Source organism: Eublepharis macularius, chromosome 3 (genome assembly GCF_028583425.1).
Source record: "Eublepharis macularius isolate TG4126 chromosome 3, MPM_Emac_v1.0, whole genome shotgun sequence".
In the NCBI taxonomy this organism is placed as follows: domain Eukaryota; kingdom Metazoa; phylum Chordata; class Lepidosauria; order Squamata; family Eublepharidae; genus Eublepharis; species Eublepharis macularius.
In genome coordinates, this window is record NC_072792.1 from 51,499,680 (window position 1) to 51,520,599 (window position 20,920).

A 20,920-nucleotide genomic window follows, 5' to 3' on the forward strand; every position below is an offset into this window, starting at 1 on the left:
CATACACCCAACCTGATATGAATTAACCCACTTTCCCCAAGTAATCTTTGTTATACAACTCTTATCACAGTTAATGATAAGTGAAGTACTTTTGAGCAGTCAGAAACATTATATAATTATAAACATTATATAATATTATTTATAATATATAATTATAATCTGTATGCAAATACTATTATTATGCTATTATATAAATACAAGTACCCACAAGGACTTGCAGGGGGATCTCATTCTCCCCTCCCCACCAGGTCCTCTTTCCTTTTCTTGCCCCCCCAGCTTGCCCCCCACCCCCAGGCAGCCTCTCACTTATGGCCCAGTTTTGTGGTGCCAGCTGAGCTGGGCCCAGTTGTATGGTGGGAAACCTACAAAGACTTATGTGGGGTACTCCACTTTTCCTTGTATCCTCTTCCCTACACTATTTCCTATTTCCCTCCTTCTGGCAGCTTCCATATACTCACCTTTCCACATGTTCTTCTCTCCTTCAAACCCACTAAACAACCTACCTTATATCTGCCCCCCATCTTCATCTATATTTCTTCATTTACTTCATTTGTATACTGCCTTTCTCCACAATGGGGACCCAAAGCAGCTGACATCATTCTCCTTGCCTCCATGTTATCCTTACAACAACCCTGACAGGTAGGTCAGGCTGAGTGTGTGTGTGACTAGATTAAAGTCACTGGTATATAATGTAATTCAACAAATGAAAGTGCAAAAGTATGACTAAAAATATTCACACAGCATGGTTTTAAAAAGTATCCCTTCCATTGCAAAGATATAAAGAAAAAGGCATATTTCTGAAGGGAAGGGTCTAGAGACATTTTTAAAAAATAAAAGGTGGAAATTCAGAGAACCTGCTGTACCTGTTATTACAGCAGTAGGCTGGTATATTAATATAAAATTGATGATTAAACAAAAGATCAAAAACAAAGCCAGGAAGGGAGGGGCAGTGGTTCAATAATGATGAACATCCTGTCATTGAAAAGTGAATTGGAGATGGGTGAGAGGGACAAACAAAAACCAAAAGAAACTTTGTGTGTGAGAAAAAATAGATTCAATATCACTTACAAAAAAAAGATTGGGGTAAAGTGGTCTCAGAAGTACCAGGAAAAAACTGGGAAGGGGGACCCCAAAGGGAAAAGGGAAAAATGCATGTGAAAATCAGGGGATAAACCAAAGAATTATGGGGCTAGAACCAATGAAAAAAACCTATGCAGAAAATCCCTTTGATGGTCTTTCTGCATGATCACATGTTGTGATAAAAGAAAATTGTAGCCCCTGCATGATAATCCTGTCAGTTATTTCATCAGTGATCATATCTCACCTGCTCTTAGGATGGAAACTACATGAGATGCCTGGATGCATGTCGAGTCTCACAAGGTTCCTTGGGTAGTGTAGTCTTACAAAGAACAGTCACTCAATGTGATTCTCCACTGAGGGAAGAGTGATGGGAGGAATCTTGTCTCTCTCTTGCAAAAAGGTTCGTCTTGGGTTTTCCTTCAGGAGCTCGGGAGCTGGGGGGGGGGGGCTTAACAGGAGCCAAGAAATCCAGGGCAGCCTTTTGCCAGAGAGAGATTCTCCACTGAAGAGAAGAGCGGTGGGGAGGATTCTCTTTCTATTTCTTTAAGAACTGCATTTATCTCTGTATGATTTTATTATTTTTTAAGAATTGTATTTATATTACTTGTGCCGGTCATAGACTGTATTAATAAATCTGATCTGATCTGAGGTTGGAACAAAAAAAGTAAATTAAATATAACTCCAGATATGATACAAATGAATAAACACCACTATAGAATTTAATTCAACAAATGGAAGTGCAAAAGAATGATTTAAAAAAGTGACACTGGGATGTTATATAAGAAAGTTGTGGAGTAAACACTCCGAATTCCTCCCATGAAACAGCTTAAAGTGCAGTGTAGGCAACACATCCAGATGAAAGATTTTTCTTTTGCCCATAGATCTCCTTAGGCCAGGTCAAAAGTATTTAAATCAAAGATGGAGCACTCAATTTTGCGCAGGGCCAGGTATTTGGATTTATGAGCCATATTGATGGAGTGCTTTGTATGAATATATACCACAGAGGAAAGCCTTGGGTTGAAACGTGTCTGGTTCTGGTTCTACACATACGGAAATAAAATGTACTAACATACCTGTATATATGTGAGCTTACTATTGTATACAATACCCACAATTTTATTTCTGGTTTGAAAAAAGGCATCTGTACTGAACAACAATTGACCAAGCCAGGAAACTTTGCAAAAGTCGTTTCTGTTTTTCCCTTCTAGACTCTAAATGATGTGCCGGCAAGCAGGACAGTTAAAAACATGAAGACTTGTGTTGTTTGTGTGATAAAACCTTGTTTCATACTCATCTTCAACGTTTTATTCAAGGGAAGACTTAAGCCAACTATCATTTGTAAAGACAACCATGAAAGTGCTTTGTCAGGTATGATTGTACCTTGACAGGGACAGCATAGAGACATATGGATGGGGCCAAAAGAATTAGCAGAAAGACAGCCTAGCATTCTTGTTCATTTCTGTCCTACTTAAGAGGAAATCCAGAAATCACTGTAGAAAGTGGATATATAGATATCCCATATTGATATTACTTTTTCCCTTGGCAAGGCTATCTGCAGCACCCAGTCTGAAATGTCCTCATATTTAGGCACAAGAGGAACTTGACTTGACCAGACCAGAGATAAATATTTTTGGATGGCCTTTTATATTATGCCATTTATTTGATTTCTTAAGGTATATAAAAGTGAGTGGTAACCATAAATAACTTGAGAAAATACCTTGAATGCACTTGGTGTGTTTTCAGATGGTCAACTAAACAATAGTTGACAGCACAATGCAAAGGCTTTGTTTCTGGGTGTCAAAGTTCTTTTCATCAAAGAAAAATTGTGCCTAAGTCCATCATTCTGCTGTGAAAATCCCTGTATCTATTGATATAAATGGGCTAATTGGGGGGGGGGAATGTTCTTAGGACACAAATGGCTACTGGACTATGCGGAAAGGACAGTAGTGTGGGATAACGACAGATGGAGGATTCATTGTGTGTGTGTGTATTTTAATCTTTGGATGTTTTATACTTTATAATTTTAAGCTGTATGAATTGCTAGATGTAATTTTAAATCTGTGTGTAAACTGTAATCCGCCCTGAGCCTGCTGGCATGGGGAGGGTAGAATATAAATCTAATAAATTAAATTAAATTGTGCTTCCACGTATTCTTTTTATTTACTTCTTTTATTATCTGCCTTTCTTGTTGAGATGAAAGGCTGATTGCAGAATTACAAAATAATTCAATAAAATATAATGCAATAAACAATGCTATAAAAATAGATAGCACAATTTTTAAAAAGAGAATAAAGATGTGTTGGAATTGTTCCACTACAGCAGTGTACTAAAGTAGAGATGGGCACAAACAGCAATATGAACAAAAAAAAGCCACGAACAACCCAATCTGCTGTTTGCAAACAAGCTGTTCATGAGGTCCCATTCTAAACGAACAGGTGGTTGTTGCAAGCCTTGTTCATTGCTGTTCGTCAAGCTAGACAGTCTGGCACCTGCAATCAATTCCCTTGGCAACTGAGGCAGGGATTGTCTGAACTCTGTCTGGAAACCCCAATCTAAGCCCAATTTCACTTGATAGGCAGGTCTTCCTTTCAAGTGTGGAGCTCCAAATTTGTTACAAGGGAGCAAACACCAGGAGGGAGGGGGGCTCCCAGCTTTGGCTTTGCAGACATTGGAGAGGGAGACAGCTGCTGTTGGCATTTTGATAGAGAGAGTGCATTGAAGCTTGAATTTTCTTTGTGTGTGCTGGGATAGGGATCTACCCCTTCAGGTTCCAGGGCTGCTATTAAGCTCTTAGTAATGATAGCAGAGTATAGACCGACCAACCGACAGACAGACAGACAGACAGACAGACATAGTCCTGTGATTTTCCTACTGTCCAAGTTGAAGGGCTGAGATGGGTTACGACTGAACAATATAATTTGTATGTAAGACAGCAAGCTTGAAATCAACTTAAATATGGGTGTTTAAATGATGTGTACTAAGCATCTGAGATAGAAACTTCCACTAATTCCAACCATTCTGCAGCTCCCAGTTGTCTCTTTTCAGGGATAGCTTTAAAACAGCAGGTGGTTTCAGTTTGGACAGAGAAAGCTTTATGAACAAATACCACATAGTCCTCCATAAGTCACTTCTCAAGCAATAGAAAAGGGTTCACTCCATTACAAGGTTTATTGGGTCTGAACAAACATTATTTCATGGCTCATTCTGCCATGCTAGCAGGTGACAGAATCTCTGTGAACAATTTATGACCCACCCAGCTGCGACTAGCACATCAGCTATTCATACAGTGTACAGGTTGTTTCTCACACACACATATACTCACACACACATTCTTAGCCTCAGGCAATCATTATAAAACAGTGCTGGTAAAGCGAACAGGCTGCATTTGGTAAGTTATGCCAGGCCTGAGGTCTCTGAGAGAACTCATTTTCAATAACTGTTCCGGTGGGGGCGGGGTGGGGTTGACTGAGCAGGGATTATTGAAGGGGCGATTTGGAGGGGTGGGATTTCTAAATTCCCCACTCTCCTGTAATTCCCCATGGGCTTGCAGAATTGAAGATGTATTATATTTAACCAGACCATTGGTCTATCAAAATCAGTATTGTCTACTCAGACTGGCAGCTACCAGAGGACTGAATCTGGAACCTTCTGCATACCAAGCAGATGTTCTACCACTGAGCCACAGCTCTTCCCCATAATATTCTAAGTAATATTTGTACTATATCAGTATCAAAACAAAAAATAGTGATACAGTTCTACACCAGGGAAGAGCAAATTCATCAGCAGTGCAGAAATGCTCTTATTAATGACTGCTTTGAGAAGTGTTGCCTGGATACACCCTTCAAGGAAACGCTACTTGTGAAATTCATTTCTTCATTTTATCAACAGAGGTCACTGTAGTACTTCCATATATTAAAACCATAGTTTTAAAACTATCCTAAGCAAGTACAATGAAAGAATTAGCATAATGAACGTCATTTCAATTTGTCTTCAGTGGGCAAAAGCTATTTTGAAGGATTTATGAAAACTTCAGCTCAGCATTTGAAGATTTGGAAGGTAAGGTGATCCTCCAGGATAAAAAAAAATGACATCTATTTTCAGTTCTTATTTCTCTCAGCACACAGTTTGGAATCCTACGGTTACATGTATAGAAGAAATGGGCAACAGCATGTCCTTCTCTTGATTTGGCTTGTTCAAAGAATACCAGTTAGCATTTGGTCTGGGTTTTTTCAAGAAATGTATTTAGTTCCTCAATTTAAAAATTATCCTCCATTTAAAAATTAAGCTTGTCTAGCCACACTATTCTCTTGAGTTTTCCTAAGAGAAAGAAACTTCAAGGAAGTCGTACCCTGGGCATGCATCCATCTTTCTGCCTCTCTGAACCTTTGAGGAGTATAAGAAATAAAGTGTCATGTCAGAGCTTGTGAACCACCAGCTGTTGGAGATGTATTGATTAAATCTATATTGAGCATTAACAAGGTAGATATTAAAGCATCAACCTCATAATAAATTCTTAAAACCCTGAATGTGCAAGACACGGATACCACTGTTGAAAAATTGCTTTGGAAATTATGGGGAGAAAGAACTAACTAACATTGCAATCTTAAGAAGAATTACTCCAGTCTAAACCTATTGAAATCAACGGGCTTAGACTGAAGTAACTCTTCTTAAGATTGCACTGCAATAGACTTAGAAGGGTGAAACCCTGCTTAGAATTTCAGTTTTAGCTTGATATAGGTTGAAATGCAATAGACAACTACAGCATAACCATATTGCTAGGAAGGTCATACAGCGTCCTGTGTACATAAGAATAAGGAACATATACAGTGTAAATTTGGATCAATGGAGAGGTAATTTATCCTTTGTGAATGGCAGGCTATGATGCATGATTATTTACATAGTAAGTAAACTATTAAAATGAGCTGAAAGTATATGGTGAGAATATGTGCTTCTTGCAAAGATTTTACATTACTTCTATCACAGCATATTTATAAGTAAGCTTAAAAAATAAAAAGGTGATCAACCTTTACTCTATAATTGTTTGAATTCTGTTTCACTTGATTTACTTGGAGGCGAATATTTTCACCAGTCTGTAGTGGAACAAGATAGCTCAGAGCCAAACTACAAGTGACGCCTGACACTAGTTAGACACTTGTCAGCTTCCCTCAAGTTTTGATGGGAAATGTAGGCATCCAGTATTTGTGCTTCTCATTTTTGTGGCCCAGATGCAATACTGTGCACTTGTCTTTGTTGAATTGCATCCTATTCACAGCTGCCCACTTCTCCAGAGTATTCAGGTCTTGTTGAATTTTAATTCTATCTTCTTGGGTGTTTGCTACCCCTCCCAATTTGGTATCATCAGCAAATTTAATGAGCAGCCCTTCCACTTCTTCATCCAGATCATTGATAAAAATATTGAAAAGTACCGGGCCCAAAACTGAGCCCTGCGGCACCCCACTGGACACCTCCCTCCAATCTGATGAAACGCCATTGACCACCACTCTTTGAGTGCGGTCCTCCAACCAGTTCCCTATCCACCGAACTGTCCTATAGTCTACTCCACAGTCTTTCAGTTTGCCCATCAGTATGTCATGGGGGACCTTATCAAAAGCTTTACTGAAATCCAGTCCAATATACATGGCTCTTCATATGCTACTTATGCAGAATCAAGCATGCCTGCATAACATATCTAGCAAATCTTTCTTGTATCTCATCTATATAACTTCAGTTTTCTTGTATCTCATCTATATAACTTCAGTTTTGATAATGGCTTCACAAGAGCCATCTAGAGCAATCATATTCTGGTGAAAAGAGCTGTCTGAAAGCCAAACTACAAGTGATGCCTGACACTAGTTGGACACTTGTCAGCTTCCCTCAAGTTTTGATGGGAAATGTAGGCAGCTTGGCAGAATGTTGGACAAGTGACAGTTGAAAAGTCCATTGGACAGCAGTCGGAGAGCCAAGCTGCAAGACCAGGATGCCTGGATGCCAGGATGTATTCACTTCTGGGCAGTAGTATATGTGAAAGGGATCTTGGGGTAAGAGTGGACTGTAAACTGAATATAAGCAGTCAGTGTGATGCAGTGGCAAAAAAGGCTAATTCAATCATGGGTTGTATCAAAGGGGCCATAGCTTCGAAATCGCAGGAGGTCATAGCCCCTCTCTATACTGCCTTGGTCAGACCACACCTGGAGTATTGTGTGCAGTTCTGGAGGCCTCACTTCAAAAAGGATGTGGACAAAATCGAGAGGGTGCAGAGGAGAGCGACAAGAATGATCAGGGGTCTGGAGACTGAGCCCTACGAGGAAAGGCTGAGGGCCTTGGGAATGTTTAGTTTGGAGAAGAGGAGATTGAGGGGGGGACATGATTGCTCTCTTTAAATATTTGAAAGGCTGTCATTTGGAGGAGGGCAAAGAGCTGTTCCAGTTGGCAGCAGAGGGTAGGATGCGAAGCAATGGGCTAAAACTACATGCACAAAGGTACTGACTGGATATTAGGAAAAACTTTTTCACGATCAGAGTAGTTCAAAAGTGGAATCAGCTGCCTAGGGAGGTGGTGAGCTCCCCTTCACTGGCAGTTTTCAAGAAGAGGCTGGATGAATACTTGTCAGAGATGCTTTAGGCTGATCCTGCACTGGGCAGGGGGTTGGACTAGATGGTCTGTATGGCCCCTTCCAACTCTATGATTCTATGATTCTATGACTGTGGTGGCCATTGTTATACTGGTCTTACAGTGAAATCCTAAAAACAAAAAGAGTCCAGTAGCACCTTTAAGACTAACCAATTTTATTGTAGCATAAGCTTTCGAGAATCAAGTTCTCTTCATCAGATGCATGGTACAGAAACTGGTCAAAGCTTATGCTACAATAAAATTGGTTAGTCTTAAAGGTGCTACTGGACTCTTTTTGATTTTGCTACCACAGACTAACATGGCTAACTCCTCTGCATCCTAAAAACAGTTTCTCCAGTCTAAGCCTATTGAAATCAATGGGCTTAAACTGGTGTAACTCTGCTTAGGATTTCACTGTTTACCATTTGGTGAATTGTGATTCAGCATCATCTGATCTGAACACCTGACAGTATCCAACAACCTGAAGTAGTATTGTCATGTTTTATTACTCTCTTTTTCCAAATTCAGTGTTTTAAACAGTGTAATTATTTAATTAATGATGATGTAAACAATGGGAAAGCAGAAGAAAGTATGCGCAACAACATTTCATTGAAGTGTGTACCCCTTTCTGTTCATTTATTAGAGTTTCTGTAAGATGACATATAAATGTTGCTATTTCAGTTATCAGAGATAAAATCATAACTTTTTTCCCAGTATGGTTGAAAGATATCACTTTGAATATTGGGTCCTTGACGCACTTACAGTGCACATACAATGCAGGGTGTTACTTCAGTAATATCAATTCAGCAATCATTTGAAATATTTCATTCTCAACACAAATACTTGCATTGCAAATAATATAATATAAATGTTATTTCCCAGAGACAGGTATGAACAAGTATATCTTTGCCTATTTACTATGATAATTAATAAAATCTCCATGTACAAATGTACAAGTATACCTTTATATAAAAGAGGCTGGAATGAAATGAGAAAAATATCATATTCCTGCAATTGCCTTTGAGCACAAAAGAATCTGATTGAGTATTGTTGGAACCAGAATTATTAGCTTAGTTGTTGATTCTGCAACACAGTTGTTATGTTCTTATAAAAACGGTCATATAGCCATTTTTCTCAGTAAACAAGTTGTTTGGATATTTCAAAGCCACCAAAACCTTCCTTAAGCAGGACAAGGGGCATGCCTAAATGACTTATAAGCATCTTCCCATTCAGGTTCTTCCACTTTTAATGCCTTGAGAGAGAGTTTCAGTCTCTTCCTTTACCTACCTGAGTACATAGCAGTTATGTAACCTGTTTGTCTGCAATAAGAGAGAATGACATCACACAGGGCCAAAGGTGCAGAAACGCTTGATATGACTTCATAACAGAATTCATTGGACTGAATATGATCCAATGTCACACTAGGCTAGAGTTGCTGCATTCAGCTCTTTGTTTGGCTACAAACACACACACAGGGCAACCTGAACCAATCCTCTCATCTCCCTCTCTGAGCTAGGTCATGCTGCTCATGTCACACAATATTGTTGCAGGATTGAATGAGATCAACATTGCAAAGCATTTTGCATATGAAAAATTCTATGTGAACTATAAATAATAATGGGTAGAAATTATTGAAAGTTAAAGACGGCAACATCTTATTTCGATCAATGGGATTTAAGTGTTTAATTGTATCCCTAACTTCCTCTGGATTGCCTCGCAAAAGTTCAAGAAGATCATTATTTGTTTTATGCAATCAGTTTCCTTGCTCATATCTAAAAGGGTGGCAACGCAAACACAATTTATCACTCTTGAAGAAAATGTTTGAGATTCCAGTATATGGATGTGCTTCCTTCTATTGTATGTCTTTAAGCATCAAGACCTAATCCTGTTCTCTAAGGAAAATCTGAGATACTAAGGCCATTTTCACACGTCTTTAAAATAGCACAAGACTAACTGAACTCTGGTGGCTTCGTAGCACAATTTCTGACGGCACCCAGATGCAGGCAGTAATGAGGGCACCACAAAAATGGCATCATGGTGGGGTGATGTCAGAAATCATGTGACGAAGCCACCAGCATTCAGTGAGTTTTGTACGATTTTAAAGATGTGTGAAAACAGCCATATCTCTGTTCCACATTTCACTTTTTCCTTAGATAATTCTTTCAGATTTAGAATCCTACTATATAAAAGGCAAGCCGTATTAGTGATGACTCACTTTTTATCCTTACACAGGTGCATTGCCGATGACTCTAGCCTCAAGGCCAGTGTGAAGCACCTGCTTGCCGCTGGAAGGGGGCCTGCCAAATTGGCGACCTAAACACTCCTCTTCACACCTCCCCTCAGCACCCTCCCACTCTGGCCTCCAGGCCTCTGCATAGTGCCCACTTGCTGCCAGGAGGGGGCCCACCGAATCAGTTTTCTAGAGCCTATTGTATTTTTTCACAAAATAAGTTTTCTTGCTAGTTGTGAATAAACGCTGCAACAATTTAGACCAGTGTAAGTAAAAGCATTGCATTATCTATCTAGTACGGTATCCACCAGATAAACTAATTATGTGTTATTTTCTACAACTAGAGGTGTGAAGGGACAAGCCTGCTTAACACACAACCTTCGATGTGGAAAACCTGTCCTTAATACCAAGTGTGTGCGTACACAGCTTGTGGTCCATCGTTAAACCAAACTGCAACTATATGCATCAAGCTATGTACCATGGCCTGTTCAACAGTCCCCTATTAGGGATATGTCAAACATTTTGTTCATTTTCATTATATTAATTTTTCCACATGTTCATCTCAATTTTTGTCTCTGTTGATTTCTGGCAGTAATTTTTATCCAAGATAAAAAGAGTTTTCTGTGCTTGTATTCTTGACAAAAAAAAAATGACTGGTAGGAGTAAGGGTGCCAAAGGCAAAATGTATAGCAATTAAATGCAAAACAGAAAAACGAATAGAAAACAAAAAAACTAATAGCATTCATTCATTCATTTGGTATTTCCATTCAGTTTTTCTATGGTAACAAACAACAAATGGAGGTTTGGGGTTCAGTTTTCATTGGTTTGGAAATGAATAAGCACCCTTACCCTTCAATTGGAAATGGAAAACAAAAATCAAAATCCTATTGTATTTGGTGCATTCATACTTATCCTCACTGGTGTCTATCTCTGAAAATTTGTCCAAGCTAAAAGATGGAAAATGTATTTTATAACTGCACATATATCAAATAGAATTTCAATGCGTACCTTATAATTAAGGTAAAAAAAGAGCCCCATGGTGCAGAGTGGTAAGCTGCAGTACTGCAGCCCAAGCTCTGCTCATGACCTGAGTTCAATCCAGGCGGAAGCCAGGTTCAGGTAGCTGGATCAAGGTTGATTCAGCCTTCCATCCTTCGGAGGTTGGGAAAATTAGTACCCAGTTTCCTTGGGGTTAAAGTGTAGATGACTGGGGAAGGCAATGGCAAACCACCCTGTAAAATGTCTGCCAAGAAAACATCGTGATGCAACATCTCCCCATGGGTCAGTAATGACTCGGTGCTTGCACAGGTGCTTGCATCTTTACCTCTTTACCTTTTTACCTTATAATTACACAACTTAGTCCAAAAAGCTTAGTCAATCACCTCAAATATATTTTAACATTTCTATGAAATAAAATATATTTTGGTTGTTGTGGATTTTCTGGGCTGTATAGCCATGGTCTCGGCATTGCAGTTCTTGACGTTTCGCCAGCAGCTGTGACTGGCATCTTCAGAGGTGTAGCACCAAAAGACAGAGATCTCTCAGTGTCACAGTGACACAGCCCGGAAAATCCACAACAACCATCGTTCTCTGGCCGTGAAAGCCTTCGACAATACAAAATATATTTTATTTCACAAATAGAATACCTCTGCTGCATATTTCTATGAACACAAATTGGCAAATTCTGGAGATATAGGGGCAATGTTTGCGGAAGAGAGGGAGCTCAGCAGGAATGTGACATCACAGAGTCTACCCTCTGAGGCTGCCATTTCCTCCAGGGGAACTCTAGGCCCCACATGGAGGTTGGTAAATTTACCTACAGCTTTGCTCTAAAATTAGTTTTCCTACTTATTTGCCTGTTGCTTTTCCCCACAAAGAACAGGAAATGAGAATTAAAATTACTTCAAGAGAAGGATGGGCCACTATAAACAGCAGCTGATGTTGACTCTGGAAACTTTATGAAGGCGAAACTGACGTTCAAATGTTTCACCATTGTCTCAGATAGTCTCAAAAGAAAACAAGATTGGGTAGGCTATTTAGCAATCTAGATTTCCAGTGCTTTCAGTAAGGCAAGCCTACCCATTTTAGGCAGGACAGAATGTTCTGAAGCAATAAAAATCAGCACCAGTTACCCCTGAGCACTCTGCAGTTTAAAAAATGGGGCTCACCATGAATATACACACACTTTCAGTGCAAGAGCTTGCGCTGAGGTATAGGAAGTAAAATATTAATGTTTTTACCTGAGCTGATGCCTGTTGCTGCCAGTCATGGAATCTGTTTGTGAATTTGTTAGAAGACCCTGGAATTAGAATCTGGCACCTGATATCGCACCAGAGTCAGTACAGGAATGACTTCCATATATTAAATTACGGACAGTCAAGTCATCATTTTAGCAGTGGGGCAAAACAAATAGGATACCAACAGACCCACTGCAATGACAGGATAATCATGGGCATCTAGTTGCATTGTTTTATTGCATTTATTCTTTAAACAGTAAACTGGCTAGTTTTAAAAGCTGCCCAATGGGCTGCCCAATTACAAGGTGGGGGTCTCTGCATACATAGAAGATGCCAAAGGGTGCAGAAAAATGTAAGTCTGAGTACAAAAGAAAAAGGAAAACAAATCAGTCAGGTGAGTCCTGAAATTATTTTAGAAGGGATGGAATATTAAGAGTAGTAGAGAATCAGTTAAAGGCAGAGAAGTAGAAATCAGCCTGTTTATCAAGGCTTTGATCAAGTAGAGGGCAAGTGGAGGGCAAGTGAACAGGGAAGAATACACGTGAGTCTGTTCACTTGCCAGGCAAGTGTCATTTGTCACTTGTAGCTTGGCCCTTAGTCTCTTACCATGCAGGGGTCGTCGCAAGTCAACTCTGACTTGAGGGCACTCTCCACCACACAAAGAACAAGAAGCTCTAAGGCTATGTGAGATTCTCTCAGGACAGGATTGCACAATCCAGTCCCTATGACTGAAAGGACCACATACTCTCTATCCAATCTTATTTATTTATTTAAAACATTTTAATGCTGCATTTCCACTCAAATAGGGTCTTCGAGGCAATGAACATTCAACATTAAAACATCTGAATATTATTAGACCCAGAATACTGCACAGTTGAGCATCTGTTGTTGATCTCAGTCAACAAGTAAGTTTGTATGGGAACAAGCAATCCTTGAGCTATCCTGGGTCCAGAATGGACTTTAAACATCAAAACCAGAACTTTCATTTGGGCCCAGAAATAAATGAACTATTATAGAACAATACCAAAGTTGTGGTGTTCAGTATAAGATGTTCAAGTAAGCAGTCAGACAGCTATGATCTGAATTAGTTACACTTTCCAAACACTCTTTCAACACAGTGCCACCCAGAGTGCAAGCAAATATGAATACTACTAAGGCATGAATGCCAGTGGCAAGGTCCATATTCTCCAGGAAAGGGGGGAGCAGAAGTTTTTTACTAGCATAAGCTAGTAAAAAACATGCCTTACCGCCACAATCACCCGAGTATTCATTTAGCAAGAAGCCATGTTATTGTATCAGTACATCAGTACAGAAGCTAACACCTTAGCATAGCCCTCTGAAAGGAGGAACCACAGCACCAACTGCTGAAATTTGCCCCCAGGAATTACCATCTTCTACAAAGTGTGTTGACTCTCCTTCCCACAAGATAAGAAAGAAGGATACCATGGTCAACAGTAGAGATGGGCATGAACCGGAATATGAACCAAAAAAACCTACGAACCGGCTCAGTTCATGGTTCGCAAACCAGAGGTTCATGGAAGCTCGTTTCCACAAACTTCCATGGTTTGTTTTAGCACCAATGCCCCTTTCCATGCCGCTGCAAAGAGGCAGGGAAAGGGGCTTTAAACCCGTGGATCAGCTGCTTGTCGGGGATCAGCTGCTTGTCGGGGCTTGGCTGGACAGCCAGGAGTTCCCAGTTGGCTAGCCAAGCCTCGCTGTTTAAATGGCCATTTCCCTGCTGCTCCAAGTGGTGGGGAAATGGCCATTTAAACTGGGGGCAGGGCAGGGTTTGGCTGAGTTCCCGGCCGGCTAGCCAAGCCCTGCCCACAGTTTAAATGGCCATTTCCCCGCCGCTCAGAGTGGCCATTTAAACAGCCCCACTTTTAAAATGATCAGCTGCTTGTCAGGGATCTCCTCAACAAGCAGTTGATCCGGGGGTTTAAATGCCCCTTTCCTTGCCACCGGTTTGTGAACTTGCCCCAGTTCGTGGAAGTTCCTGGTTCCTGATTCAGTTTTTTTGCGATTCGTGCCCACCTCTAGTCAACAGTACCAAACACTGCTGACTCTGAGAGACCTAAGAGAATCAATTTGGTTGTACTTCCTCAAACCACTCTCAGATGCAAGTTATTTATTATAGTGATCAAGCTTTTCTACTTATTACAGACAGAACTCCTAAGATATGAACAATCAATAAACATTTTGAACTAGTAATGGTAAAGTTGAAATCCATGGGTACAGCTTTCCAGCAAGCGTCAATCTGGATATAATTTAGGGCCAAACGAAATCTGATGCAAGAGCTCCATAATCAGGATCTTCTGTGGTTTTTATTTTTTACTGAATGACTAAACATGAGGCTGCTTGGACGATTAGGGAAGTGACGCACAGGATAGAGGCATTTAACCTTTACTCTCATGCCACTGACACAAGACAAATAATCTCTCTCACTCTCCCTCCCCGAAGCTGCCATTAGCTACAAATACTTGTGTCTTTTCCCCACCCATGAAATTGATAACAATTTCAGTGGCAGTGATTTGTGAAAACGGCACAGGTCCAAAGGGTTCAATATTCCCTTCCCTTGTGTTACTTCAAAGTGCCATGAGGTCACTAATTAGTTTTATCAGGAAGAAATATCACAGGAGCTTGTAATTGCACACCTCCCACATTATATTTAATTGTTTGGCTCTTAGCCTAGAAGTGAACATTGATATGACAAGAGGCATGCTTTGAGCACTGAAATTGAAATTCACTGTGATGCAAATTGCAAGTAGGGCTGCTAAACAATCAGAACAATCACTGTGACATTGAGAGATCTCTGTCTTTTGGTGCTACACCTCTGAAGATGCCAGTCACAGCTGCTGGCAAAACGTCAGGAACTACAATGCCAAGACCATGGCTATACAGCCCGGAAAATCCACAACAACCAATCAGAATAAAACACCTCACTTGGCTGGGGCTTGTGTGTGTGGTGTTCTGGCCCACTTTGCAGAAAAGCAAGAAACCGTTTGTACACTCACAGTTTAAACATTGTACCCAAAGATGTGTTTCTAGGTCCTATTACTATTGATTTAATGGGCTGTGCAACCCAGGCCCTATAACTATTGATTTAATGGGCTGATATGGCTAATTGCAAATAGGTAGTCCCCAAGCTGTGACAACAGGGCTTTTTTTCAGGGGGAACACGGGGGAACGGAATTCCGGAAGCTCTTGAAAATGGTCACATGGCTGGTGGCCCCACCCCCTGATCTCCAGACAGAGGGCAGTTCAGATCAGCGCGGAGGGCAATCTCAACTCCCCTCTGTCTGGGGATCAGGGGGCGGGGCCACCAGCCATGTGACCATTTTCTCTGAGGGCAACCCATTGAGTTCCACCACCTCTTTTCCCAGAAAAAAAGCCCTGTGTGACAGCAATGTTGATGATGGGAGGGGGGGAGGGCACGGTTTGGAGGAGAGAGAGTCTTCTGTGGTAACTGGCCTCTTGATTTATGGCTGCCCAAATTCCCATACTCTTTCAGGTCCCTCCTTTTATTTGTGTAAACTCCCTCAACTGCCCACAATCAGTAAAAGAGGAGACACAGGCTTTATTTAACTGGCTATTAGCATGTACGTTTTGTGCTCCCTGGAGGCTTCTATGACCCTGAAAGAATAATATGATACTTAATTGTGAGGTAAGCATAAACTTTTTCACACAGCTATTTTGACTTGACAGACAAGACACAAATGGAGTTGAACAGCAAACATTTATTTACGAAAATAAGGTGTAACACAGTAAAAAGTTTTAGTGTGGAATGAATAAGCATGGAATGTACAACTGTCTCTTAACGGCATTCTCCAAACGCTGTATGTTTTCCCCACTGTGAGGTAACATGTTGAAATGAGCCCACCAAACCTGGGAAATTTTATTCCTTTTTCTCTGGACAGGGTTTCTCAGCATTTAAGGTTCAATGTAGCCTTTATACCACAGCTGACAGGTTTACTACTCAGATTCCAGGCTGCTCCTTTAACTCACAGAGATCCTCCTCTTCATAGAACCCATATGCAGAAAATTAGATTGATAGGCCCTTAACAGGGAGGCTTGCTTACTTCCTTAAAACAAATTTTCTTCCCAAATCTGACCCCAAATCCTCACTAAAAGCCAAAATAAAAAGCCTGGCTAAGCTGATGCTCCTTGTCCAAGGCTATGGTTTCCTAGGGAGAAGGTATCTCTTTTCCCTTCTTGAACTGAGAGCGGGACCACAAGTGACGCCTGACACAGGTTGGACACTAGTCAGCTTCCCTCAAGTTTTAATGGGAAATGTAGGCATCCTGGTCTTGCAGCTTGACTCTCTGACTGCTGTCCAATGGACTTTTCAACTGTCACTTGTCCAATATTCCACCAAGCTGCCTACATTTCCCATCAAAACTTGAGGGAAGCTGGCACGTGTCCAACCTGTGTCAGGCGTCACTTGTGGTCCCGCTCTGAGACTGGCTCAGTGGAGTTCCAGGGACTCCAATTGGCTGACAATCTCTGGGAATTTGCATGAGGTCTAAATCACTAGGAGTGGTTCAGAGTTCTGCTATTGGCTGTGTCCTCAGATCCCACACAAAAGCTGCAGGATGTGTCCATGGACATGCCAAGACCCACCAGATGGTGCTTTGGCTTCTGGCTCCATCCTTAAAACTCTCTGGACCCTACTCCCTAAGGTGTACTTCCAGGTCCCATCCAGGCCCTAGAACTAATAATTTCAATGGCTGGTAAGGCTCATTGCAAGCCTTTGGCAGAGTTGCATGTGCATGAACCCCATACTTTTTGTTTGCTAACATGGCAGTGCTACTACTTTTGCCTATATGCCAGGAAAACCACACAAGAAAGAGTTCTGTGTACCAGACTTCTGTGACTTTATCAAATTGAGTTTCATACACAAAACAAGAAGTGACTTACTAGAACACTTGACTTGATGGGAAAGAAAAATGAGTAATGCAGTAGATTTCAGTCTGTTACGTGCTATGGGTATCTTAGGGATAATTCAGTACTTGTGGATGACCCCTGAGAAACCAGCTTGAAATCAAACACAAAGCCATAACAAACGTTTCATTCTTGCACTTTGGGTTCAAATTTAATCCATGCTCTGGCAGGTTTAATTATTATGCTAGTCATATAGTCAGTTTGCAGTTGATCAGTCACAAGAGCCACAAATATCAGCTTCGTCTCTGTGTGGACTATGTGAACACAACTACATTCTACACAGGGCAAAGGGAGGAGACAAAAGAGGGAGAGAAATGAAAAGAGATGAAAAAAGGGAGAAGACAGATCTAGGTGTATAGAGGAAATTGTGAGATTTTTGATTAAAAAAAATAAAGTTCAGGTTGGAGTTAAATGTGGTCTTAGGTTTGGAGAAATTGACAGCTGCCTGACACAGAGTAAGGCCTAACAGAGGATTTCCAGTGTGCACTACTTAGCTCAGTATCCATCAGGTTAACCAAGGCCTCCCCTGAACCTCTAGATCAAGAAACAATGTAACCTAGTAGCTAATACTCTTTCACAACTGCCTATTCTTAAAAGCTGTAAAAAAAACACCAGCTTTCAGGCTTTTGCAAATCAGGGTAATTGCAGTGCAATTTAGGATAACAGCTGATAATGGAACTAAGTGTTCTTTCAAAAATTATATTTCAATTTAGATTGGGAATCTGCCAATCTGGTTTCCTTTCCAAATCAATACTAACATTCTTCCCCCCACCCTCCCTACTGTGTATAGGCAAGATAATCCCTTGGTTTTTTTTACAGCAACTCTACAGATTCAGTGCAGCTGTTATAAACACATACCTTTTTCTTATTTCCTGCCTTATGAAATAAAGAGTATTCCATATTCATAGCCACTGCCAAAGTTCAGACTGATGTCACCTCGCCATGTCTGCATTAGAGTTGGTTTTTCTGCCTATCTCCTGTTCACTCATTTAGCACTGCCTCACAATAAACCCAGAAAAGTAATAGGTAGAAGGAGCTATTGGTGCTTTCTACCCCGATGCAACAGGAAATGTAAAGGTGTTATCTCTAGTATCCCTCTTACAAAGTACCTAAATTGCCTAGGGATGTGGTGGGTTCCCCCTCATTGGCAGTCTTTAAGGAACAACTGGACAAATATTTGTAGGGGATGCTTTAGGCTGTTCCTGCATTGGGCAGGGGTTTGGACTAAATGGTCTGTAAGACCCCTTCCAACTCTATGATTCCTATTGTTCACCATGACAAATTCTGGTACTAGAAAGTCTGCCCCAGCCTGCCCCCTCCATGAGGCTGTTTCCTTTACAGGCACAAGCTAGAAGAATGGTTTGAAGAAACCACTATCAGATATATTTTGTTTCTGTTGTATTCTAAATCTTATCTTTGCTACTTGATTGTCTTCAGCGTATGGTATATAATATGACAATTCTAGACAGTGCAATTTACTCTTCCACTTTAGAACTGCATCTATATTGCAGAGCTTGACTGTCAGTTACTATTTAATCAGGGGTTACTTTCCATGATTTCTATTAGGCAGTGGTTCAATTTTACAGCTTCATCTCTGGATCCTTTAATTGTGTTTAACATATCACTCCAGGCAGACGTTGTGGTTGCTCGATACTGTCTGCGTACTTTTCTTTGCCTCGCTCCTTCCTGTCTATTGAACTGTTTGCACTCTAAACATCTGTGGATGAGAGGCAAGATTCTTTTTTTTCTTGTCTCACCATGCTTTAAAAAATGTGCAGGGATGGATATCTATTTTCCAGGCCTCTTTTCAGAATGCAGAAAATGCAAGTGGTGCTTTATTTAAAAGAAAGACCTATTACAAAACACCAATGAACTATTCCACAAATATATTTATGTAAGTGGAAGATGTAGGAGGAGGCAGTAAAGCTCATCTGGGTTATCAGATAGATCCCACAGCACATCCCTTACTGGCCTTTCGACATTTGCCCAATACTGCAGACATGTAGCACTTGTCATGGAACACCTACTTCCATTGTACTTGAAACCAATTAAGGTTTAAGGTTTTTTCCACTATGTGATCAGTGCCTCTATATGTAACCAAATGGTGGAGAAGAACCAAAGAAGTCAAAGCAATTATCTAGATGAGCAAATCAGTACACGTAGGCATGTGAGAGATGCCACTGAAGACATAGGGCTAAGCAACTCTTTCTGGATCAGAACATTGCATTGAATTTATAATTTCACATGAAGTCAGACCACAGGAATACAATGACATCTTTAAAACTCTATTTTACTGAGAGTTTGTATCATCCACTATCTCTTCCTGAATTTTTCAGCAGTCAACAATATGGCAGAGTGGTCTATTCCAGCAATATTCAACCAGCTGTAAAGAAGTTTTGTAGTATAGAGTTCTTGCAATATACACAAAGCCTTTAGGCAAGAGCCTGTACTACTTCTTCATCTCAAGAGAGCTACACCCAATGTCAAATTGGAATGTGTTTTGTTATTTGAGTACATCAGTCTATCCCTGGATCTTCCAAAGAGTTCTTGGAACTCTTTGGAACTCCCACTGGCTGCTGTTGCTGCTAAACACAACACCTCCCACCTGACTTTTTCTGTCCCCTCTGGCATTTACCAGGAAAAAGCTCAGTTTAAAGCTGGAAGACTGAAAGTATAAATCTATTGTTAGATTCCATTAAATAGGTGGGACTTCTTCATAATTAGACAAAGCACAAACAATTTGCCATTGCTGGCAATCAGGTAACAAGCATTTTAATTTCCCCACAATAGCTAATTGTGTAAATATTTCACATCATTTCCCCAGTTGGATCTGTTGGTAGACAGCTGGCTGGACTTGTCCCCGGAGGTACTGATTAGAGCCTTGGAGGCCATGTCTGGATGGGTGAAACGGAGTTGGCTGAAGCTAAATCTCATGAAGATGGAGATCCTGTACTTGGATTGTGGGCCCTTGGGTTTGGGGATCCGGCTTCCAACCTTTGATGAGGTGCCACTTGTGCCCATTCCAGCAGTCAGGAGCCTTGTGGTGATACTGGATACCTCAAGGTTTTGGCTTTGACCTATAAAGCCCTGATGTTTATTGTTGGTTTTAAATTCTGATGACCTCATTGTGGTTTTAAATTGTATCTTCGCTTGATGTAACCTGCCCTGAGCCCACTTGTGGGGAGGGCGGGTTAGAAATCAAATAATAAAATTTAAAAAATCAGCTAAACTGGAATCAGGAAATCTTCAAAATTTTCTGATAGAATGAAAACTACAATCTGTTCTGTGGAAGGGGGGAAATAATCACTCTTTTCTTCCATGGAAGTATCTTTTTGCTGCACTGAAGTGTCTTTCATTTCTGGTGTCTGCTGTCCAATGGACGGAGGGCGTTGAAGGGAAGTGTCTTTCATTTCTGGTGTCTGCTGTCCAATGGACAGAGGGTGTTGAAGGGAAGTGTCTTTCATTTCTGGTGTCTGCTGTCCAATGGACAGAGGGTGTTGAAGGGAGTGCTGGTCTGTCTGTTTCATCTTCAGACTCATTTTCTTGAATATCATTTTCGAGCACTGCATTAATTTGAGGCTTTAGGGGTAACAGTGGTTTTTCTACTACACATATTTTAGCCAACGCATTTGCTCTTCTCCCCTGACCTTTAAGGCCTGCTGGTCCAGCTCTTGAGTGTAGCTGTTTCATGGGAAATATTTCCTGCTGTTGCCGGTTTTTTTGATGTAAACCTGACCGAGGTCGTGAACTGGGCATACTAAAAACAGACTCGGAATCACTGCTGTAGTCACCTGGATTCAGATAGAAATGATTAGTATAAAAA

General features: G+C 40.7%; 1 protein-coding gene across 1 annotated transcript in view; it reads right to left on the reverse strand.

The window, feature by feature from the left end:
• Window positions 1–16,477: 16,477 nt before the first annotated feature.
• SLC9A4 (solute carrier family 9 member A4) overlaps window positions 16,478–20,920 on the reverse strand; it is a 38,595-nt gene continuing 34,152 nt past the window's right edge. The window contains exon 12 of the mRNA XM_054973843.1: window positions 16,478–20,888. Within this exon, the coding sequence (XP_054829818.1) occupies window positions 20,401–20,888 (488 nt within the window). The 3' untranslated portion in view covers window positions 16,478–20,400. The remainder of the gene's footprint in view (window positions 20,889–20,920) is intronic.